Source organism: Acinonyx jubatus, chromosome A1 (genome assembly GCF_027475565.1).
Source record: "Acinonyx jubatus isolate Ajub_Pintada_27869175 chromosome A1, VMU_Ajub_asm_v1.0, whole genome shotgun sequence".
Taxonomy (NCBI): domain Eukaryota; kingdom Metazoa; phylum Chordata; class Mammalia; order Carnivora; family Felidae; genus Acinonyx; species Acinonyx jubatus.
Genome location: NC_069380.1, coordinates 220,613,345 through 220,635,332, shown reverse-complemented (window position 1 = coordinate 220,635,332; position 21,988 = coordinate 220,613,345). Strand labels below are relative to the sequence as shown.

The 21,988-nt window shown below is 35.3% G+C and overlaps 1 protein-coding gene across 5 annotated transcripts in view; it reads right to left on the bottom strand.

The window, feature by feature from the left end:
* The window catches only part of CDH18 (cadherin 18), a 995,271-nt gene that overhangs the window by 39,745 nt on the left and 933,538 nt on the right, over positions 1-21,988 (bottom strand). For all 5 annotated transcript variants that reach the window (XM_053201933.1, XM_053201935.1, XM_027074610.2 and 2 more), the window contains one exon: positions 255-376. In XM_053201933.1, the coding sequence (XP_053057908.1) occupies positions 255-376 (122 nt within the window). The remainder of the gene's footprint in view (positions 1-254; positions 377-21,988) is intronic.

Below are 21,988 nucleotides of genomic sequence, written 5' to 3'. Positions count from 1 at the left end.
CAATATAATTCTATGATGGATATATGCACGAATGAGTTCATTTTTTGAGTAACATTTGGGATCTGGAGAAAATTCATTTTCAAGGATTCTCAAAAAAAAATCTATTGGGTACTTAAAATAAAGCTTTATAAAATTATTTCCACTGAGCCCAAAAATAACACTGAGGGATTTTGAGTATTATATATAAAAATAATAGAAAGAGAGCTGCTTGTTTTTCTTCTATCTCAATGATAGGAAGGAAACAATTAACTTACCTGGCCAGGCTTTGAATTTTCACAGACAACAATATCATATTCCCTGGCAAGTTCAGGTGGATTGTCATTGACATCCAGAACTCTAATACCCACTGTCACATGGCTCAGCAAACCAGGATTGTCTGCAAAACACACAGGGATATATTTAGTATTTCTATGCACACTTTGGAGGCTTGGGTTAAAACAAATCTCCCTAGTATTGTAGCTTGTCGCCATCTCCATATGCTGCAACAGGACTTTTGGCAAAAGACAACGTTATGATGGCACTCTTTGCGAGAACTCATTAACTTACAGAAAAATGAAAAATGAAAAATGAACACCAAGGCATGACATGCATGCCAAAATGATATTTTGTCATATCAAGGAAATTACATGTTATTCAGGAACTGGAGTGGGAGAAAGTTGTCAGAATTCATTGTCTGCTGTCAGAGTCTGAGGGATGAACAATTGGTTTCATCATTAATCTAAGAAAAGCATCACAGTTGGTAAAAAAAAAAATACATAATGTTTAAAAAGTTCAGGGTTTCAAATCTAAATAAACTTGGGGAAAATAAAAAGTACAATTTCTTTACACAAATGATAATTTTCTTCTTTTGTTTAAAGTGTATTTATTTATTTGAATGAGAGAGAGAAAGAGCATGAGCAGGAAAGGGGCGGAGACAGAGAGAGTATCTTAAGCAGGCTCTGCGCTTTGTGCAAAGTCCAACATGGGGCTCAATCTCATGATTCTGAGATCATGAGCCAAAATCAACAGTTGGACACTTAACCAACTGAGCCACCTGGTGCCCCAGGATAATTTTCTTCTTATAGAAAAAATGCATGCAGTGTGTGATATTAAGTCATATTTGGGGAGAAATAAAGAATAATTTAAATCAGAACTTACCATAGAATTAATATATAACTCTGGTAGATATAAAAATATTATAGTTAATACCCTAAAATATGTCTTAAACACATATTTTTTAAAAAATCTTCCCATTTTTTAGTAAGTTTATTAATTCTGAGATGGAAGAAAAAGAAAAATTTTTCATTTTATTTACATGTTAGAGCTATAAATGCAGGATTAATAATCAGAAAACTAAATATATATATTTTATTACTGATATTTGTCATTACCTTTAAAAACTCCAAAATAAAAAAAAATAGTGAATACATGTAAAAAAGGACTACTAAAAAAGACAAAGTCTAGACCTATTTATAAATTATCAAAGCAGAACATGAGAAGGCAGAAACTAACTATATTGGAAAAAAGGGGATATGGATATACATATATATAGAGAGAAGATACTGAAAATAGTAAGAACATGCATGGAATAAAAAGTGCCAGAATTAGCTTTAAAAAGAATAGAAAATTTGAGGAGGAGCACAATAACTAAATAAAATCAAATTTCATTTAAAAATAATTTTTCAGGGTACCTGTGTGGCTCAGTCAGTTAAGTATCCAACTATTGACTTTGGCCCAGGTCATGATCTCATGGTTCCTGAGTTCAAGCCCCATGTCAGGCTCTGTGCTAACAGCAGAAAGCCTGCTTGGGATTCTCTCTCTTTCCCTTTCTCTATGCCCTTCCCCTGCCTGTGCGCGCGCTCTCTCTCTCTCTCTCAAAATGAATAAGCTTTAATAATAATAATAATAATAATAATAATAACATTATTACATTATTAACATTAACATTATTAACATAACAATAATTAACACTACTATATAATAATAATAATTATTATTATTATTATTATTTATTATTATTTCTGGGGATCTGAGTGGCTAAGCCTATTAGGCATCCAACTCTTGATTTTGGCTCAAGTCATGATCTCATGGTCTTGAGATCAAGTACTCTGCCAGGCTCCACACTAGGCATGGAGCCTCCTGAAGATTCTTTCTCTCCTTCTCCCTCTGCCCCCCCTCTGCTCCTCTCCCTCTGCCTTTTCTCCCTCTCTCTCTCTCTCAAAATAAAAATAGATATTTTTCTAGGGGTGCCTGGGTGGCTCAGTCCATTAAACATCTGGCTCTTGATTTCGGCTCAGGTGATGATCTCAAGATATATGAGTTGACACACGGCACTGACAGGACAGAGCCTACTTCAGATTCTCTCTCCTTCTCTCTCTGACCCTTCCCCCTCTCAAAAATAAACAAGTGTTAAAAAAAATAATACTTTTTCTAAAGAGAAAAACATCATCTAGATTATTTTACCTAAAATTAAAGAAACAGGCAATTGCAGTCTTACACATCTCTTTCCAGGAAAACAGTGGAAGAAGGAAATACCCTAAAGCTTGTTTTCCATGGCTTGTGAAATGTTGGTATCAATCCCAGACACTCTCACTGATAAGAGATTTTAGGTGTAAACAGCCTAAACAAGACACTGGTGTGTAAAAATTATATATATATACGTATATATATATATATATATATATACGTATATGTATACATATACGTATACGTGTGTATATACGTGTATATACATATATATACGTATATATATACACATATACATATACGTATACGTATATATATGTATATACGCATATATATACGTATACGTATATATATGCATATGTATATATACGTATATATATGTATATATATACACGTATATATACATATATATACATATGCATATGTATATATACGTGTATATATGTGTATATATATACACGTATATATATGTATATATACACGTATATATATGTATATATATGTATATATGTGTGTGTGTGTGTGTGTATATATATATATATATATATATATATATATATATATATATCTGGCAATTTAGTTCCACACTTGCTTAGTTTAGCATTAAAGGAAAGAAGAAACAAAGGAAGGAAGGAAGGAAGGAAGGAAGGAAGGAAGGAAGGAAGGAAGGAAGGAAGGATAATGCAGAGGAAGAAATGAGGAAGGACATTTTAAAAAGCACAAAAATTACTCAAAAAGTTAATGAATTAAAAGAGGAACAAAAAAAAACCCATAATCTCCTCAACACATATGGAAAAACCAAGATTTAGAACACAGTATCCATGTATTATAAACACAATGAAACAAACAAAACAAATCACAACAAAAACAAAAACAAAAACTCTCAGTGAACTAGAAACAGAAATGTGCCCTCTCCAACTGATTAAGAGTACATTAAACAAATAACAACAACAAAACAACAGTGTACATTATTCTTAATGGTGAAAAACTAACTAGAATTAATTAACAAAGCTATAAGGAAACTAGAAATAAATCTAACAAAGTAAATGAAAGACCTATATGCAAACACTTTATTGAAGTGTTTTATTTAACTTATTTAGACTTCATTAAAGAAGATCTAAAGAAATGAAGAGCTATACCACGTGTGTGGTTAGGAAGACAAAAATAACGCAAATAAAACCAACCTTTCCAAATTGATTTGCGTATTGGGGTGCCTGGGTGGCTCAGTTGGTTAAGTGTGGACTTTTGGTTTTAGCTCAGGTCATGATCTCAAGGTTCGTGGGATCAAGCCCCATGTCAGGCTCTGTGCTGATGGCATCCTCTCTCCCTCTCTCTTGGCCCCTCCCCTGGTCTCTCTCTCAAAAGAGTATAAACTTTAACAAAAAGCAAATTGATGTGTATATTCAGTGTAACCTATTGAAAATCCCAATGTTCATAGAATTAAAAGCTGATCCTAAAATTTATAATTACTAAGATTATTCAGACTTGTATGGAGGAGAACAATAAAGAATCCTTGCTCTACAATTTACGAGGCTTATTATATGATACCAGTGGCTATACTATTGTCACTATGTAAATATCTCTCTTACTTTCTAGATGTCATATCTGATTTGTCTCTTGTATTCTTTTATTTTCCAACTAGGTACTTGTTCACCTTTTAAGAGCAGACCAAAGCAATGTTTTAGAAATCTGAGGCAAGAATAATTTTATTGGCTCTAATCATTAGTATCAGCAGCCTTAATTGTCCCTGCATAAATAGTTCTCTGCTCATTTTCCAAGAAGGCAGAATTAGAAGCAAGCTTAGTGTAGTTAGGGATAAAAACAACTGTTTTGTAGGAGAGGATTCTGGAAAGACTACATCTTGAGAAAAGCCTACAACAAAAGAGTTAGGTGTCTGATTGTTTTCAGCCTTTGCCTTCTCACTGTCCCCACTCTGTCTTGCTCACGACATCCTCTGGACTGGAATGGCCTTGCACTCATTCCATACCAGAGTTCAGGAAACTCCACTCTTCTAGATGGAAATGGACTCTGTGTTTACCAAACATTGCTTTATTAATTCAATGCATAATTACTATTCCTTTCCTTAATGGTGAAAAACATAGTGTTCAGCAGCAGACAAATGACAGATTGTGTTCTGTGGGGAAGCTGAATGGATTCTAAGCTTAGTGTGTTTGGGACTAATGACCTGTGTGCCCTGCCATGCCACGGCAACCACAGGAGATACTGATGAAAAGATACGAGAAACAGAACGTTGGAGTAAGCTTACTGTCATTACCGATGCATATCGAATAACTGCTGTCTATTTACTAAATGTCGGATGATTTGTAAAAACTGTGCCTTTAATTCCATATAATTAGAGGCTGGAAACACATGATGGTTTTGTAGCCACTTGTAGCCTACCTGCATACATTCTGGTATTTTCTGCTCAATAATAAAATTAGCTAATTCTAAATTAGCAGGTGCCTTTGGGTTCCTCTTTCTTATTTCCCATGGCCCTTGAGTTAGTATGTTACCCTTCAAATGACAATAACTGTACCTATAAAATGTGTACATGTTCAAGTGTGTTAGAAGCATTTTTCTCTGGCAAAAATTAGACAATGTTCCTGAAGTTCTTAATGCAACGTTTCTGTTATTGCTATTATTACTTTTGTCTTCATGCTTTATTTCTAGAAATTGATGTTTTTAATTGATGTATAATTGACATAGAATATTACATGAGTTTCAGGCGTACATCAAAGTGATTTGGCAATTATATATATTACAAATTGCTCACCAGGATAATTGTAGTTACCATCTGTCATCATACAAAGTTATGATAATATTAGTGGTTACATTCCTCGGGCTTGAATTTTCACTCCTGCGACTTATTTTATAATTGGAAGTTTGTACTTTTTAATCCATTTCACCTATATTGCCTACCCACCCCACCCGTACACCTTCTTCCTCTCTGGCAACCACCAGCTCTTTCTCTGTATTTAGGAGTCTGTGTCTGTTTTTGCTTGTTTCTTCAATTTTAAGTCTTGTGATGGCAGAGTAAATATACCGGAATCAGACGAATTTAAGTATGAATCCCCTTTTCCAGCACTCTTTAGGCACGTGAAATTTGTAAAAGTATTTATTATTTCTATACCTTGATTACTTAACCTGTTATCCGTTATTTGACTTCCCAAATTGTGTTTCTGAGAAACAATTAACAAAGTCATGTAAATTTTAGAACACTGAGCCTGAGAGAGCAGACCGCACATCTGAATCCTTTCTGAAGATCACAAACAAAACAGAAACAAAACTTACAGCATGCTGGCAATCCCATACTTTTGCATTCCAGCAGAAACTACACTATAAAAAATCACCCATGCTTCATGTAATGCCAATATAAATGCAACTCCATGAGGAGAATGCCCTCCATGAAGATAGGGATTCAGTGAAAGTATTGGAGTAGGATATTTCAATGCAATTGCAAACTTGATACTATGATTTTTAGAGAATTTTCCATGACTTGAGGAACAATCCATTCTATCCAGTGAGTTTATTTGAAAAGTCTGATACGTGCATGCCACTCTGATTAGTTCACTAATAGAATGGACCATCCTTTTGCATTTTTAAGGGGGTGAGCAATGAAAGGATAATAAATTTTTCCTCATCAGATACAATCAGAATATGAAAGTGGTTCGTTAATTACAGCAAATCCGTTAACATACGACATCATTAATGAAAATCATATGTATATGTTTCAAATATTTGTATTAAAATATCTGAATATCTAATCATTCACCGATCTCTAAACTGTGAGGTACAGATAAGGCCTTATCTCTGAGCATAGGTCTGCTGCTTGGGGTTCAACTTCACCATTCTTGAAAGAAATCCCACTCACTGCAGCATTTATGGGCTCCAAATTTATTCCAAGTGAAGGAAGCACATGAAAATATGTTCAAAGAAGTTTTAAGCACAGCAGCATTATAATGAAACTCCCTGAAATTTTATAATAGTCTTATTTTTCTCCAAAATGACAACTCTTTGTTGTTGTTGTTGTTGCTGTTGTTGTTGTTAGTTAAAATCACTTTTATCAAGTCTTAGGAAAACTTAAGCTTGAATTACACAAATCCTGATTCCATTATGCACATATCTGACATCACTTGGTATAATAATTTAAATAAATGAAATAATTACAAAGACAAGTTTGTCAGGATTTGAAATAGAAATTCAGGAAGTAAACTTTGGATTTTGGCCAGGATATAGCAAATGATACCAGACTAACCTGCTTATATAGAGGCTATAGAACTGAAAATATATAACTGAAAATAGACAATGAAGAACTATGCTTCCTGAGAGAAGAGAGAGGCCTAAGCTCCCAAGATCTCCTCCAGCTTTGAGATTACATTCATCATAACCACATGGGATATAGTCCAGGGAGGAAAGGCTAGTTGTTTAACATTCAAAAATCAATGAATATCATTCACCACACACACATAATTATTTCAATAGATGCAGAAAAGAGATAACAAAACATAACACCTGTACTTGATTTTAAGAAGGAAAAAGAAACACTCAGGAGATTAAGAAGAGAAGAGGTTTCCTCAGCCTGAATAATTGTATAACAAAACCTACAATTGTCGTACTTATAAGGGAAAGATTGAATCTTTTTTAATGTTTTATTTATTTTTAAGACAGAGAGAGACAGAGCATGGGTGGGGAAGGGGCAGAGGGAGGGAGACACAGAATCTGAAACAGGCTCCAGGCTCTGAGCTGTCAGCACAGAGCCCCATGTGGGGCTCGAACTCACGAGCTGTGAGATCATGGCCTAAGCCAAAGTCGGACGCTCAACTAAAAATTTTTCTTTTAAATAAAAAAAAATAACTTAGATAACTAGAAACATACATTATGGTCATAGATAAAAGGCTCAATAATTTTGAGATATCCATTCTCCTAAACTTGAACTACAGATTCAATGCAATATGAATAAAAATTCTAGCTTATATTGTTGAAGAATTGATAAGCTGATTCTAAAATTTACCTGAAAAAGAAAATGTCTTAAGTTAGCCCAAACAATTTTGAAAAAAGAAGAAAGATGCTGAACGTACTTTCTGATTTTAAGTGTTGCTAAATAGCCACAATAATCAAGACCATGGTATTAGCATAAGACTATATATGTGTGTGTGTGTGTTTTATATTACATTATATTATATCATATCATATCATTATCTGCTGATATGATTAATGGTACATACAAAAGAGAGTCCAGAAATTAATCAAAACATTAATGGTCAGCTATTAGTGGACAATATTAACAGATTATTTATTTTATTATTTTTTAATGTTTACTTTTGAAAGAGAGAGAGACTAAGCATGAGCAGGGGAGGAGCAGAGAGAGAGGGAGACACAGAATCTGAAGCCAGCTCCAGGCTCTGATCTGTCAGCACAGAACTCAACGTGAGGCTCAAACCCATAAACCATAAGATCATGACCTGAGCTGAAGTCAGACGCTTAACTGACTGAACCACACAGGCACCCTGACACAATTATTAAATAGAGAAATAAAAGCATTTATAACAAATAGTCGATCAAGTGGAAACTCATATTTGAAGTAAACTTGACCTTTACATCTTAGACTTTTATTTTTATGTTTATTTATTTTTGAGAGACAGAGAGGGTGCATGTGAGCAGGGGAGAGGCAGAGAGAGAGGAGGAGAGAGAAGGAATCCCAAGCAGTCTCTGTGCTGCCAGTGCAGAACCCAACAGTGCAGAGTTCCAGGGGCTGGAACTCACTCACAAACTGTGAAATCATGGCCTGAGCCGAAAGCAAGAGTCAGACATTTAACCAACTAAGCCACTCAGGCGCCCCAACCCTTACATCTTATCATATATATAAAATACTACTCAAAGTAAACCACCGAACAAAATATAAAACCTTAAATTTAAATATATAAGAACAGATAGGTTAATATTTTGTTACCTTGTGTTTAGTAAAGAATTCCCTAAAGTATGTTCAGGTTCATAGAAAGATATTAAAACATCTTTTCTTAAGTGTTTACAAGTTCAAGTAACACACAAGCTGAGACTTTAGGATAGTTAATATAATTTTGGAACTGAATGCAAACATATTTTAGGGTGGAATTTGTCTGCATTAAACAAAATATTAAGTAAGAACTTTAACTCATATATTAAAGAAGCATAATAAATTCTGGGTCAATCATATGTATTTATTATAAACATGTTAAACATTCTCTCTTTGAAAAACATTTGAGAATACTTCGAAGAATATATTATATGCTCCTGGTATGTGCACCAATTACATATATTGAGAAGATTTATATTTACAATAGGAAACATGTACAGGATATGTTATATCAGCAGTATCAATAATACACGAAGCTATAAAAACTGAAAATGATCAAAATGCATTGGACTTTATAAGCACAGATTAAAAAAGATTTATTTTTTCATCATAGTAAAGATAAAAAAACAAAAACAAACAAACAAACAAAAAACTTCGGCTGTATTTCTTTACCTGGATGGATCTCATAGTAGCACTGATTAAAAAAAAAGTTAATACAATATTAACCCATTTATAACATATAATATCCATGTACCAAAGATATAGTTATATACATAAATGTGGAAATATAAATGTCCAAAACATATTTGGTAAAACTATAAAGAAAAGAAAGGGACGAAATAATACAAAATTCAATATTGATGAGCTCTGGTTGGAATAAAGAAGGATGTAATAGTGTATTTCAAGCTTATTGCTTTAAGGATGTAATAGTGTATTACAAGCTTATTGCTTTGAGGTAAGGGCTCTTAAATTGGTGTTCCATTTATTATTTAAACTGATTACATACTTGATATATCAATATATTTGATATATATTGTAATTTTAATTGGAAAACATTTGTTAAAATTACTTAAATTTATTCAAATATTAACAGAGATAGATGTGTGTATACATAACGTACACATGCCCCACATATGTATACACATTTTCATTCATTATATCAAGTTATGTTTTAATTTCTAACTAAGGACAATTTTCATAGTTTAGTTATCAATGTCTCCCTTATGAGTTGTGAAATTTGTGCTTTTATAAAACTTTCTCTATTCCAAAGTCTTAGTGTGTTAACCAACATTTCAAGTTTCATTTTTGTCTTCTACATACTAGAATTACTTATTTTGATTCGTTGGTAGAGGTAGAGGTAGATAAGTTTACTTTCATTTCGCGAGCCAGATTCATAATTGTGTCTTCATCTGTTTGTTCAAGTGTCCATCCATTCTCCCTACTGACTGGCACGCAACCCAGCCTTGTAGCACTTGACTGTGTGGTTCTTAGAAAATATAGCTTGTGTCAACACAGGTTTTAAGTTGCTCTGTGGTTTAGTATGTCATTGATTGTTACTATATTTTGCTCTGTGTGCTTGAAAATTATATTTGTTCTTTAAATTTACTCATTGGCAGATAATCAAATATCAAGTGCTTTTATTTTGTTCCATGAAACACTTTTATAATTACTGCCTTTTTTTGGTCTACTTCATAAAACATGTCTGAGAGAGGTCTATTAACTGTTTCCTGTAAGATTATGTTTTATTTACTTTAAAGATAGTTTATTAGGCTCATAGAAGTTTCAAATTATTATATCACTCTGATGAAATATACTATATGTTAGTATGGCAAGACCTTCTCATCATCATGATAGCTTTTTGTTTTAAAGTATGTTTTGTTTAACACTAACAGTTCTAATACTAACAGTTTTGCCAGATTTCTTTTGCTTAGAATTATCTTTTTATTACTGTATTCTTTTATTGTAAAACTATCCACACCTTTATATTTCATATGAGCCTATTATAAGTACCATAAAGATGATTTTCTAACTTTGCTTCAGTATGTTTTGCTTTTTTTTTTAAACAGGAGAGTTTATTATAATTATACCACTTTGGTTACTAATATATATTTTTACCACTTTATTGTGTGCTTCAAACTTGTCCTAATATTTTGTCTTTATCCCTTCTAATATTATCCTCCAGCATATTGTTTAAGGTTTTATCCTTGTTATGTCCTCTCTGTAATTTTAAATATGTATACTAAATTTCTTTTCTTTTTTAACTCAGAAATATTAACATGCTTGGGTATCTCTGGAAAATATAAGAACAATCAACATCTTTACTCTTTTTCTAAATAGTGTAATAACTTTAAAAAAAGTTAAATATTTATTTATTTTTGAGACAGAGACAGAGCATGAATGGGGGAAGGGCAGAGAGCCAGAATCCAAAGCAGGCTCCAGGCTCTGAGCTGTCAGCACAGAGCCCGACGTGGGGCTCGAACCCATGGACTGTGAGATCACGACCTGAGCTGAAGTCGGACACTCAACCGACTGAGCCACTCAGGCGTCCCCATAATAACTTTTTTTGTGTGTTTATTTTGAGAGAGAGAGAGAGTGCACTTGTGTGGGGGTGGGGCCGAGAGAGAGGAGAGAGACAGAACCCCAAGCAGGCTCCACACTGACTGTGGAGCCCAACATGGGGCTCGATATCATCATCTGAGATCATGAGGTCATGACCTGAGTCAAAATAAAGAGTGGGACACTTAACCAACTGAGCCACCCAGGGAACCCCACCATTGTAATAACTTTTAAATGTTTCAATTTGGATCAAGTTTCTCACAAGTTTATACCTGTAAGTAATGATGATGATGTTGAGAAGATGATGATGATACTTATGGGTTTGTTAATCTATCAAATTTGACATTTTGTTATTACAAAGAAAGGTGTCCTCATGTGTACCATTTCCTTTGTCATCATTCCTTATTGAATCTTAAACTGTCCTTTTGAGATAATTTTATTTCTTTTTAATAAATTCTTTAATAGCAGTGTAAACTTTCTCATGTTGGTTGTTTGAAATTTTTTCTGTGTTACGCATTTTCCGTTTCTATTGTCACAGAGTTACTGAGGCCAAGGTGATGTAAAATGATTTGTAAGAAGTATCATATACTCAATTTTCTAATGGGTAGAACTTTCACATTTTCATCCCCCTGACCCAGAACTAAAGTGAAAACTGAAGATACACATTACCTCTATCCTGTAGTCGGCAGGGCATATGTGTGTGTGTGTGTGTGTGTGTGTGTGTGTGTGTGTGTCTATTTTGGGTCACTCATTATGAGTGCCATGTTTTGGAACCTTACTTTATTTGGGAATATTTATCTTCCTTACAAGAGAGCTACATGGTATTATTTATTTAAAAGGGATATTCAAGTAGCTCTCTAGATAATAGATTAAAAGAGGCTAGGGTTAAGTGCAAAATACCATTCAGGAAGCTATTGGAGTATTCCAGCTGAGGGCTGATTCTTATTTGGACAGGGATGGGAAAGAGCAAAATGTGATGAAGTGGTTGACTTATGCATACTTTTTAAAGTATAGCTGATGGAAGTTTCTGGTGAGTTGGATGTATAGCATGAGAGAAAAAGAGGAGTCAAATATGACACTGAGTGATTTCCATAAGCAATCTGGACTACAGCCGTCACTATTGTGATAGTTAATTCCCTGGAGGAGTGGATTTAGAGAGAAATTGGATTTTGAGCAAAATATTTACTTGGAGCATTCTGAGTTTGAGATCTCCTAGAGGAGTTATTAAGCGTATAATATGGATTTCAAGGGAAAAGTGGATGTGTATTTCCATTTGAGAGTCATCTACATGTAGGTGTTATGCAAATCCACTAGACTGAATGATATTACATGGGCAATAACTCCAGGTAAATCCGAGGTTTGAAAATCAGAATGCCCCACCATTCAATGAATGGAGAGATGAGGAGGAACTATGAAGCACACTGAGATAGAAGAACGAGCAAAGGCAGAAAAGCATCTGGAGAATGCTGAGTCCATAAGCCAAAGAAAGAGCCTGTGTCTTGAAACAGTTGTCAGTTGTACCAAATGTTGCCGCTTTGCTGAACAAATGGAGGAGAGAATTATACTTTATAGTTTGGAATATGGAGGACAGGTATAATTTTGGTGAAGTCATAGAGGCAAGTCTTTGTAGAGTGGATTTGAAAGAGCCTGGGAACAGAGAATTCAGGGTGTGAATATAGGCAACCCTTTCAAGGAGTTTATCAGGAAAGGGAACACTAAAGTTGTATCTGGAGAGAAACACTAGATCGAGGTAGGTTTTCAGTTTTTGTTTGAGTAAGTTTTATTTTCAGATACAATATAAAGCCTATTTTTGAGGACAGAGGAATTGTGTATCAGACAGGGGCAAATGAAGATGTGGGGAGGAAATAATTCACAGTGCATAGACTGAGGGTGAACAAGAAAGGTCAGGATTTCAGGCGTACATGGAGGGGTGGTCATAAGCCTGGAATGGAGTGTTCACTCCCAGTAACCTGAAGGGAGACAGATTTAAGGAAACTAAGGACCACAGTATTAGTTAGGTTGTTAGACATGATGGCAGGATGCTGTGGAAACCCTTTCTTGATTGTTATTATTGAATAAGAATTAGAGAAGCAAGATTATCTGAGGTATGCAAGGAACCTGGCAAAAGTTTGGAAATTTGAGGAGCAAGAACTACAAAATAAATATCTAGCACTGCTGTACTGAATTGTTTCAGTGATCCAAGTTCCTTTGGAATGAAGAAATTTGTTCTAATGCTTCTAAAATTTGATACTGATATTGGGATAGTGCAATGTCTAAGAATTCAAATGTATCAACATTTGAATAGATGCAAGATGTAAGAATAGAATAGAATATATATCATAATTTCCTCACTAAAATTCTCCCCATGGGTAGAACTCAAGAGGTTTGAATGGAATTGCCTACAAGTAAAGATCAAAAATGGGCCTGGAAGGTCCTGAGCTAATGTGAATAACCCCACACATTTTGCCATAATTCATCTCCTTATGGGCACATATTATGTATTAAATACAATTTTTTAGAAAAAAGTCAATGGTGGTTAGTTGAAACCTAATGGGAACAATATTTTTAATGGACATCTGAAGGGATAACTTATCTCTGGATGTGAATGAGGATGAGTGCAACCCAATTTAAGGTAGCATTCATTCTGTTACCATCTTGAAAGTTAGCACAGCACTTGGTGCTTGTTACTATAAATTGACAGTAAAGCAAACATGAAATAAAAAGGAATGCAGAAAAGGGAAAAATATATCACAGAGAAATAAAGACAGGGACCCGATCAACATAACTCTGAAGCCTAATTTACCTGTGAAGTTTAAGGTATGTGGGCCAATACATTTCTTTTAAATCTTAGAATAAATTGAATTAATTTTACATATTTTGTAGTTCTCTGTTCCATGGCAACAGGTAACTAATATGCAGACATATACATGCATAAACATATATTTCATGGAAGTATTTTATTGTATTACTTTTGATCATTAGTTAAAGCAAACCAATTTGTTTGGTGTTCTTCCTTTTATGTGCTAAGGAAAAAGTGTCAAATAAGATCCTTTTGTGTGTTAGGTGAAATTACCAATACGAACACACTTGTGAAAGGCGAATTTCATATATCAAAATAAGCACACTGACAATAGCAAAATAATATGTAGAACCTCGAGAGACTTTAACCACCCACTCTTCAGTAATGGAATTTTGTATTGCTTCATGCTGCTGCTAACAAAATTTTATTTCAGATTAAAAAGCAACAAGGATGAATTAATAAAATCTAAATTTAACTTCCATCACCCAAAGTTACAATTGGATTAAATTTGAAATTTGTAGATCCTAACTTTGAATATGTTTGCACAAAAATTGAAAAAAAAAAACTAAAAAGATTGAATAAATACAGTAAAACGTTGGATTGTGAGTATACTTGTTCTGTGAGTATTCTGCAAGATGAGTAAACATTTCTAGTAAATTTTAACTTGATAAATGATCAATGTCTTGCAATATGAGTAGTACACGATGCTGAATATCACATGATCACAACTGAGCCAATGGTTCTTCTCTCTCTCTCTCTCTCTCTCTCTCTCTCTCTCTCTCTCCCTCCCTCCCTCCCTCCCTCCCTCCCTGCAGGATTGTGGGTGATTGTCTCCCATGTTCAGATGCTTGTTCTCAGGCCGCAGTGTTTGACACATATCAGTGACTTTTCAGAACACTGGAAGGAGCCCACAACTGGCACTAGTATATTTTTTGTCGCTTCAAAGCATCTATGGACAGTCCTTTGCTTTTCCATCCAAGAGTAAGCTGAGGAATGGAGCTTCTTCTAGGACTTCTTGTCCTAGTAAGTTGCTTCTTTCTAGGACAGGCTGCCTGCAGATATAGACCCTTTCTTCTGCTGCCTTATTGCCATTTACATTAAATACAGTATATGACAAAAAAGAGTTTATTAATAAAGTCAACATCCATGTGAGCATATACAATGGCCTCCATGAAGAAAAAGATTCCAGTGAGTAAATAGACAGCAGTGATTCCGTTAGTAATCATGAAAGTTGTCCTACACAATAACCCTCTTCTCTTGTCTCACATCAGCCATGAAGGTTTTCAAAGGTAAGTGCAGGTTAATTTACTTATTTCTCTTTATACTTTGTATTTTCTTTTTTAAAATTTGTTTTAATGTTTATTTATTTTTGAGACAGAGACAGAGTGTGAGCAGGAGAGGGACAGAGAAAGAGGGCGACACAGAATCCGAAGCAGGCTCCAGGCTATGAGCTGTCAGCATAGAGCCCAATGTGGGGCTGAAACTCAGACTGCGAGATCATGACCTGAGGGGAAGAGGGATGCTTAACCAACTGAGACACCCAGGCATCCCTATAGTTTGTATTTTCTTTATTATTTTGTATTATATTAGAGTATTATGATCATGTTTATATGAGTATTTTTGAATTGTGGAATGAATCATCTGAGTTTCCATTATTTCTTATGGGGAATTGGCTTTGATATACAAGTGCTTTGGATTACAAGCATGTTTCTGGAACAAATTATGCTCGCAAACCAAGGTTTTACTGTAAACAGCATGTAAACTTTGGTTTCTGGACTGTTATGAACATAATTTGTTTAGAGAAATCAAACAGCTGAGGTGAATAGTGTAACAATGCAAAAAACAAACAACGTTATTGTTTTAACTTGTGAACTCTGGTAAGAGCGGAACCTTTTGGACTCATCAGAAGTATATATTACAGTAGCACATCCCTGGATTTTGCTAACAGCTATCAGCAAGGAATGAACAATAGGGGGTCCCATTTTGGTGTATTGATCAGGTGGAATAAACTCTCATATTCAGGGCACAGAATAAGGACAAATAGGATATTTAAGGCAAAATGGGACATATATATAGTTTAGTTACCACAATGAAGTGTTTCGCAATTAAAGTAGATCCAGAAATGAAGGACAAACAATATTCATGTATTTAATACAGCTTGATGTGTCAGGAAATATTCTTAATATTTGTGAATGCTATGATAAACAAAGATAAACTAGACCTGATTCCTAGATTTGAGATGTTCACAATCTAGTAGAGGTGAAAAGTATTACAATAAAATATGATAAATGTTATACTTAAATCCAATAAGTGACAAGTGCTCTATGAAGGCCGGCACCAAGTGAGAGCATAGGAGGAACTGTAATATCTGCCTGAGAAGTTGAGCAAGGTTTCACAGATGCTGTGACATATGAACTAGTTCTTAAAAGTAAATAGATGTTTGTAAAGCAGAACAAAAGGGGAAGAAGGCATTGGCAGAGGAACGGATTATAAAATTATTGAAAGAACATGAGGACTTGTGATTAAAAGTGCCATATACAATTTTTCTGAGAATGAAGCTGAGAACAGACAGGGCTGAGTTTTATAAAGAAAGCCACACATGTTCTATGCAGCGTTAGTTTCTTAGGCACACAGGGCATGTGTATGTACTGATGCCTTTGGGATTAGTCCTAAATGGAGCTATGACATAATTAAATTGTGATTGGAAGGAAGCAACGTTTCTTAAAATCAATTTACATTAGAATTGCATAAGTCATGAGGGCACCTGGTTGGCTCAGTCAGCAGTTGAGTGTCTCCTCTTGATTTCAGCTCATGTCATGATCCCAGGGCCCTGGGACGGAGCCCAAGGTGAGCATGGAACCTACTTAAGATTTCCTCTCTCTCTCCCTGTGCCTCTCCCCAGTGCTCCCTCTCTCTCTTTTTAAAATAAACTTAAAAAAAAAAAAAAAGAAAGAAAAAACCGCATAAACCAGTGGTTCTATAATAAGCATGGGTGAACACTACCTAGGGAGCCTGATAAAACCCTAGATACTGGGCTACAATAAGTCTCTAATTCATGGTGTGCCCAGATAATTGGTCAGACAGTATTCTGTTTGTTTCTATGAGGGTGATTTTAAATTAACATTTACATTGGTAGACTTAAGTAAAGCTGATTGTTCTTCATAATGTGAGTCAGCCAGGCCTTATCCAATCAGTTAAAGACCTTTAAAGAAGGAAAGGCTGACCCTCCCTTGAATAAGAGAAAATTCTCTTGCCTGATTGCCTTTAAACTGAGATAAAGACTATTCCTGGTTTTGGCTTTTAGACTTGACCTGGGACATTGGCTCTGAAGATTTTGGATTTCCCAGCCTCCATAACTGCCAATTCCTTATAATAAATCTCCTTATTGGTTCTGAATCCTTCTGGTTTTGAATCCTACTGGTTCTGTTCCTCTATAGAACCCTGACTGATACAGGTACAGCTGGACACAGAATGCAGGCTAACCTTTACTCATCCTTCATCTCAAGACTGAATCCATGCATTTTCCTTCTCTATGAAACCTTTGCTAATTCCCCGAGAGAGCTTAAGCTACCATGACTTTATGTTCCCTAACCCCTAAAAACCTTATGGCCACAGTGATTATCCATAATGCAATTACATATTTATCTTGTCTTCTGCATGAGATTCTTGAATTCCTCAAAAGTGAAGTAGGGTCCTCAATGTCTTTAGCGCCTAACATATGACAAGCTTAGCAAGTATCATTTATTAATACATCTGGAGTGAGTCAATTAATATGTATTTTAGGATAGAAATGATAAATTATACCATACCAAAGTACTAGAGTTCTTGTGAAGAAAGGAGAAAATGCAAGTGAAAATATGACCAAGAAATCAGGGAGAGATCAGAAATCAAAAGTATTAGCTGGATTTTGCTATTAGTAAGTTAAGACCATAATACCAGGTTCTGAAGAGTAGTGGGGACAAACATATGCATTATCTTGAGTTTAGGCATAAACAAGGAAATGTAGGAAAACAGTAGCTATTTAGTGGAGAAAAATATATTAAGAATGATTTATTGAGGGCCCACTACTGCCACTATTCTAATAGGGAGTCACATAAGGGGAAGAGTAGGCCATGGCATGCAAGTTTGAAACAATATTTACTCTTTAGTAGAAGGAACAAGCTTTCATCTTTTTTTCAGGTATTTTATGGTCGTCATAGGCAGAATTCTAAAGATGGCAGTATGAGATTCCTGTTTCTTGGTTATTCAACCAAACATGTATCTAGGTAAGGCTGTGTAAGGGTTTTGTTGATGTTGTTCAAGTCCCAATTCAGTTAACTTTAGAATAAAGGGATTATCTGGGTGGGCCGGACCCAATCAGGTGAACTCCTTTGAAAACAGAGTCTTTCTCCAGCTGGTAGCAAAAGAGAAAGTCAAAGAGATTCAAAACATGAAAAGGACTCAATACACTGTTGTTCTTTTGAAGAAGCTAAGGACCACATGAGAAAGAATGCAGGCAGTCCCAAGAAGAAAGCTACCCTCACTGAGGATGGGAAGAAAATGGAAACCTCATAGCTACACCCTAAGCAAGTAGACTCTGGCAACAAGAAGAATGAGATTAAAGCAGATTCTTCCCCAGCCTCCCGATAAGAACCCATCCCAGCTGACACCTGACTTGAGTCTTACTGGACCCTATACAAGGAATCTAGTGGAACCCTCCTGGACCTCTGACCTATGGAAATCATGTGATTATTTGCTACGCAAAAATAGAAACGTAATGGAAATGACTAAATAGCTATATTATGGATCATATGAATGGAAGGCATTGTTACTTGTACAGGAATATTCCACGTATTTAGTTAGAAAGTACTCTTCTCCAAGAACTGTGATATGTGATGAGAATACAACTCTTTCCATTTCTCTAATCAAAGACAGCTTATTGCATTTATCTAATTCTTAGTGTCTTCTTTAAAATCATGGAGATAATCGGGGTGCCTGGGTGGCTCAGTTGGTTGAGTGTCCAACTTCGGCTCGGGTCATGATCCTGCAGTTTGTGAGTTCGAGCCCCACGTCGGGCTCTGGGCTGACAGCTCAGAGCCTGGAGCCTGCTCCAGATTCTGTGTTCCTCTCTCTCTCAGCCCCTCCCCTGCTCTTGTTCTGTCTCTCTCTCTCTAAAATCATGGAGACAGTCTTATGTCACAGAATGCATTTTTAAAATAAATAATAAAATAAACCTCAATCAGTGAAAATATCTGTCCAAAACTTGATGCAATGAACATCAGCTTCCCTAAAGGGCCATGTTAGAAAGAGCACAGCTCTCAGAACCAAACTATCTGGATTCATATTTTGTAGGAGTCTCAATTTCCTTATCTATAAAGTGAAAATAATGCCTGTCCTCTCTATTTCAGAGATTTTTGTTAGGATGATGTGTCTGCGAAAGTTGACCATACAAAAGCAAGATATCTTTTAGCTATATTTAGCAGCAGTGGGGAAGGTTTTCATGGACCAGACTCATGCTTTCTGCCTTTACCATGTGACTGGGCAGCTGAGTTGACCAAGAACCAAAGAAGAAAAGAGAGCAGAATTGAACACCATGTAAATAAGAGCTGCATGGCATTTGGACCCTACTTACATGTTCAGAGACCCACATGCATTTTTATGCCACCCTATACTCTCACACTGATCCCTTAGCAAGTGGCCCGTTCAGCTGAAGAAAGGGATTCTTTTTATTTCTTATGTTTTTCTGTGCACAGACGTGGTTTGCTCTCATATACTCTTAAATCCTAAATCCTGGTGCAGTGCTTCATCTGCCCAGAAGGGGCATCTTTCTCTTACTTGCACAACACTTAAGGTAGGCTAAACAAAAAACAACACACACACACACACACACACACACACACACACACACACACACATATATATATTATTTTAAACTATAAGCTTCTAGGGGCACCTGGGTGTCTCAGTCCCTTAAGCCTCTGATTTGATTTTGGCTCAAGTCATGATCTCAAGGTCATGAGATTGAGCCTCACGTTGGCTCTGTGCTGAGCATGGGGCCTGCCTGACAGTCTCTCTCTCTTTCTCTCTCTCTCTTTCTCTCCCTCTCTCCCTCTGCCCTTCCTCCCACTCACACAACTCTCTCTCTCTCTCCAAAATTTAAAACAAAACAAACAAACAAAAAAAACCTTCTAAATGTCATTCCATAGAGCACTAAGCTCTTCCAAAACTTATATTAAGAAGATGTTTAGAAACCTGATTTCATTTCTGCAAAAGACAATGTCAAACAAATGAGTAAACAACAGACAAACTGGGAGAAAATATTTGTAAAATGCACATCTGATGAAGATCCCTTAAAGTTTACTTATAAGAAAACAAAACCTAATTAAAAAATGGGCCAAGGACCTTAACAGACCCCTCATCAAAGAAGACATACAGAGGGCAAATGAATGTATGAAAAGATGTTCCACATATATGTCATCAGAGAAATATAAATTAAAGCAACAATGAGATACCACTACGTACCTGACAAAAACTGGCCCAAATCCAGAAACACTGACAACAGCAAATGCTGATGAGGATGTAGACCAACAGGAACTCTCATTCATTGTTGGTGGCAATGCAAAATGGCGCAGCCACTTTGGAAAATAGTTTGTCAGTTTCTTACAAACCACATACACCCTTACCATATGATCCAGTAAATTCACTCCTTGGTAACTACCCAAAGAAATGGAAAACTTTTGTCCGTACAAAAACCTACAAATAAGTGTTTATACTGTAGTGGCTTTGTTCATGATTGCAAAAACTTGGAAACAACCAAGGTGTCCTTCAGTACCTGAATTGATACACAAACTGTGGCACATCCAGACAATGGAATGCTATTGAGTATTAAAAAGAAATGAGTTATCAAGCCATGAAAAGACATGGCAGATCCTTAAGTGTGCCTATATTACTGAGGGAAAAAGCCAATCTGAAAAGGCAACTTACTGTATGATTCAAACTCTATGACATTCCAGAAAAGGAAAAACTAAGGAGCCAATAAAAAGATCAGTGGTTACCAAAATCAAAGTAGAGATGGATAAGCAGTATACATGGGGTTTTAGTGCAGTGACAATACTACGTATGATACTATAATAATGAATACGTGCCATCACACCTTTGTCTAAACCCAGGGAATACCAAGAACGAAACACGTTAAACTATAGACTTTGCGTGATTATGACGTGTCAATGTAGGTTCATCAGTTGTGACAAATGTATCACACTGGCGGAGGATGCTGATAATGAAGGATGTCATACATGTGTAGATGTGGGGTCTATTTGGGAAATCTCTGTCCCTACCTCTTAATGTTGCTGTGGACCTACAACTGCTCTACCAAAAAATAAAGCCTTAAAAAAATCCAGTTTATAAAAAGCATCGAGTACATTTCCGAAACAGAATGTATTAGTAAATACTTTGGTAATGTGGCTGAATTTAAGGTTACTGTTTAAGAACAACTGTAAATAGAAGGGCCCCCAGTGATATTTAATAAGGCACTTATGACAAGCAACCAGTGAGTGCATGAATGTGCACTTCCCGAAACAGTCTCCAGTATGGGTATGAAGTCCTCACTATTTCTCACTCCTTCTACATACCCATTTATAATTAGGATTACATTATGTTTAGTAATGCTTATTGAGGTGTCCCTAAGGCTTTGAGCCTTCTAAAATTATCATCTATAAAATCCAGGATAATACAATCTATTATACTGTTTTACTTTGTAGATAGGTATTAACCGATTTCCCATATGAAGTACTAACAAATAGCAAAAAAAAAAAAAAAAAAAAAAAAAGAAAGAAAGAAAGAAAGAAAAAAAGCACTTACTAAATATATATTTAAGATGTTACTTAAGTAAAAATGGACATTTCTTTTGGTAATGATTGCAAATAATATAATTTTCATGGTATACATATACTCATGCACATTCATAAATTAGTTAGTTTCTACTTGATACAAATATTATTTGGACTGAGGTGAGATTTAGAAAATAAAGTATGGTTTCTGATTGAAATAATTCTGGAGTAAAACTGGAAGTTATTTTAAACTAAGTTTCCTGTTTTTTTTTTCTTTTCTATAAATATCATTTTCTCCAGGGATTCTTTCCCTCCATCTTCTCTACACAGAACCTATTCCCAAAAACCACACAACCTTTTCTGAGTCTTTTCAATGTCTTCATCACTTCTTGGATATATTAATCCATTAATTCCTTTATTTTTGCAACTGATATTGAATGAGCTCTTATCACTTGACAGTCATTTATTTGTCATTAGGTGACAAAGAACTTGTAATTCCAGTCCTAGTCTGGTTATTTTGAAAATGAAAATTAACCAGAATGATCA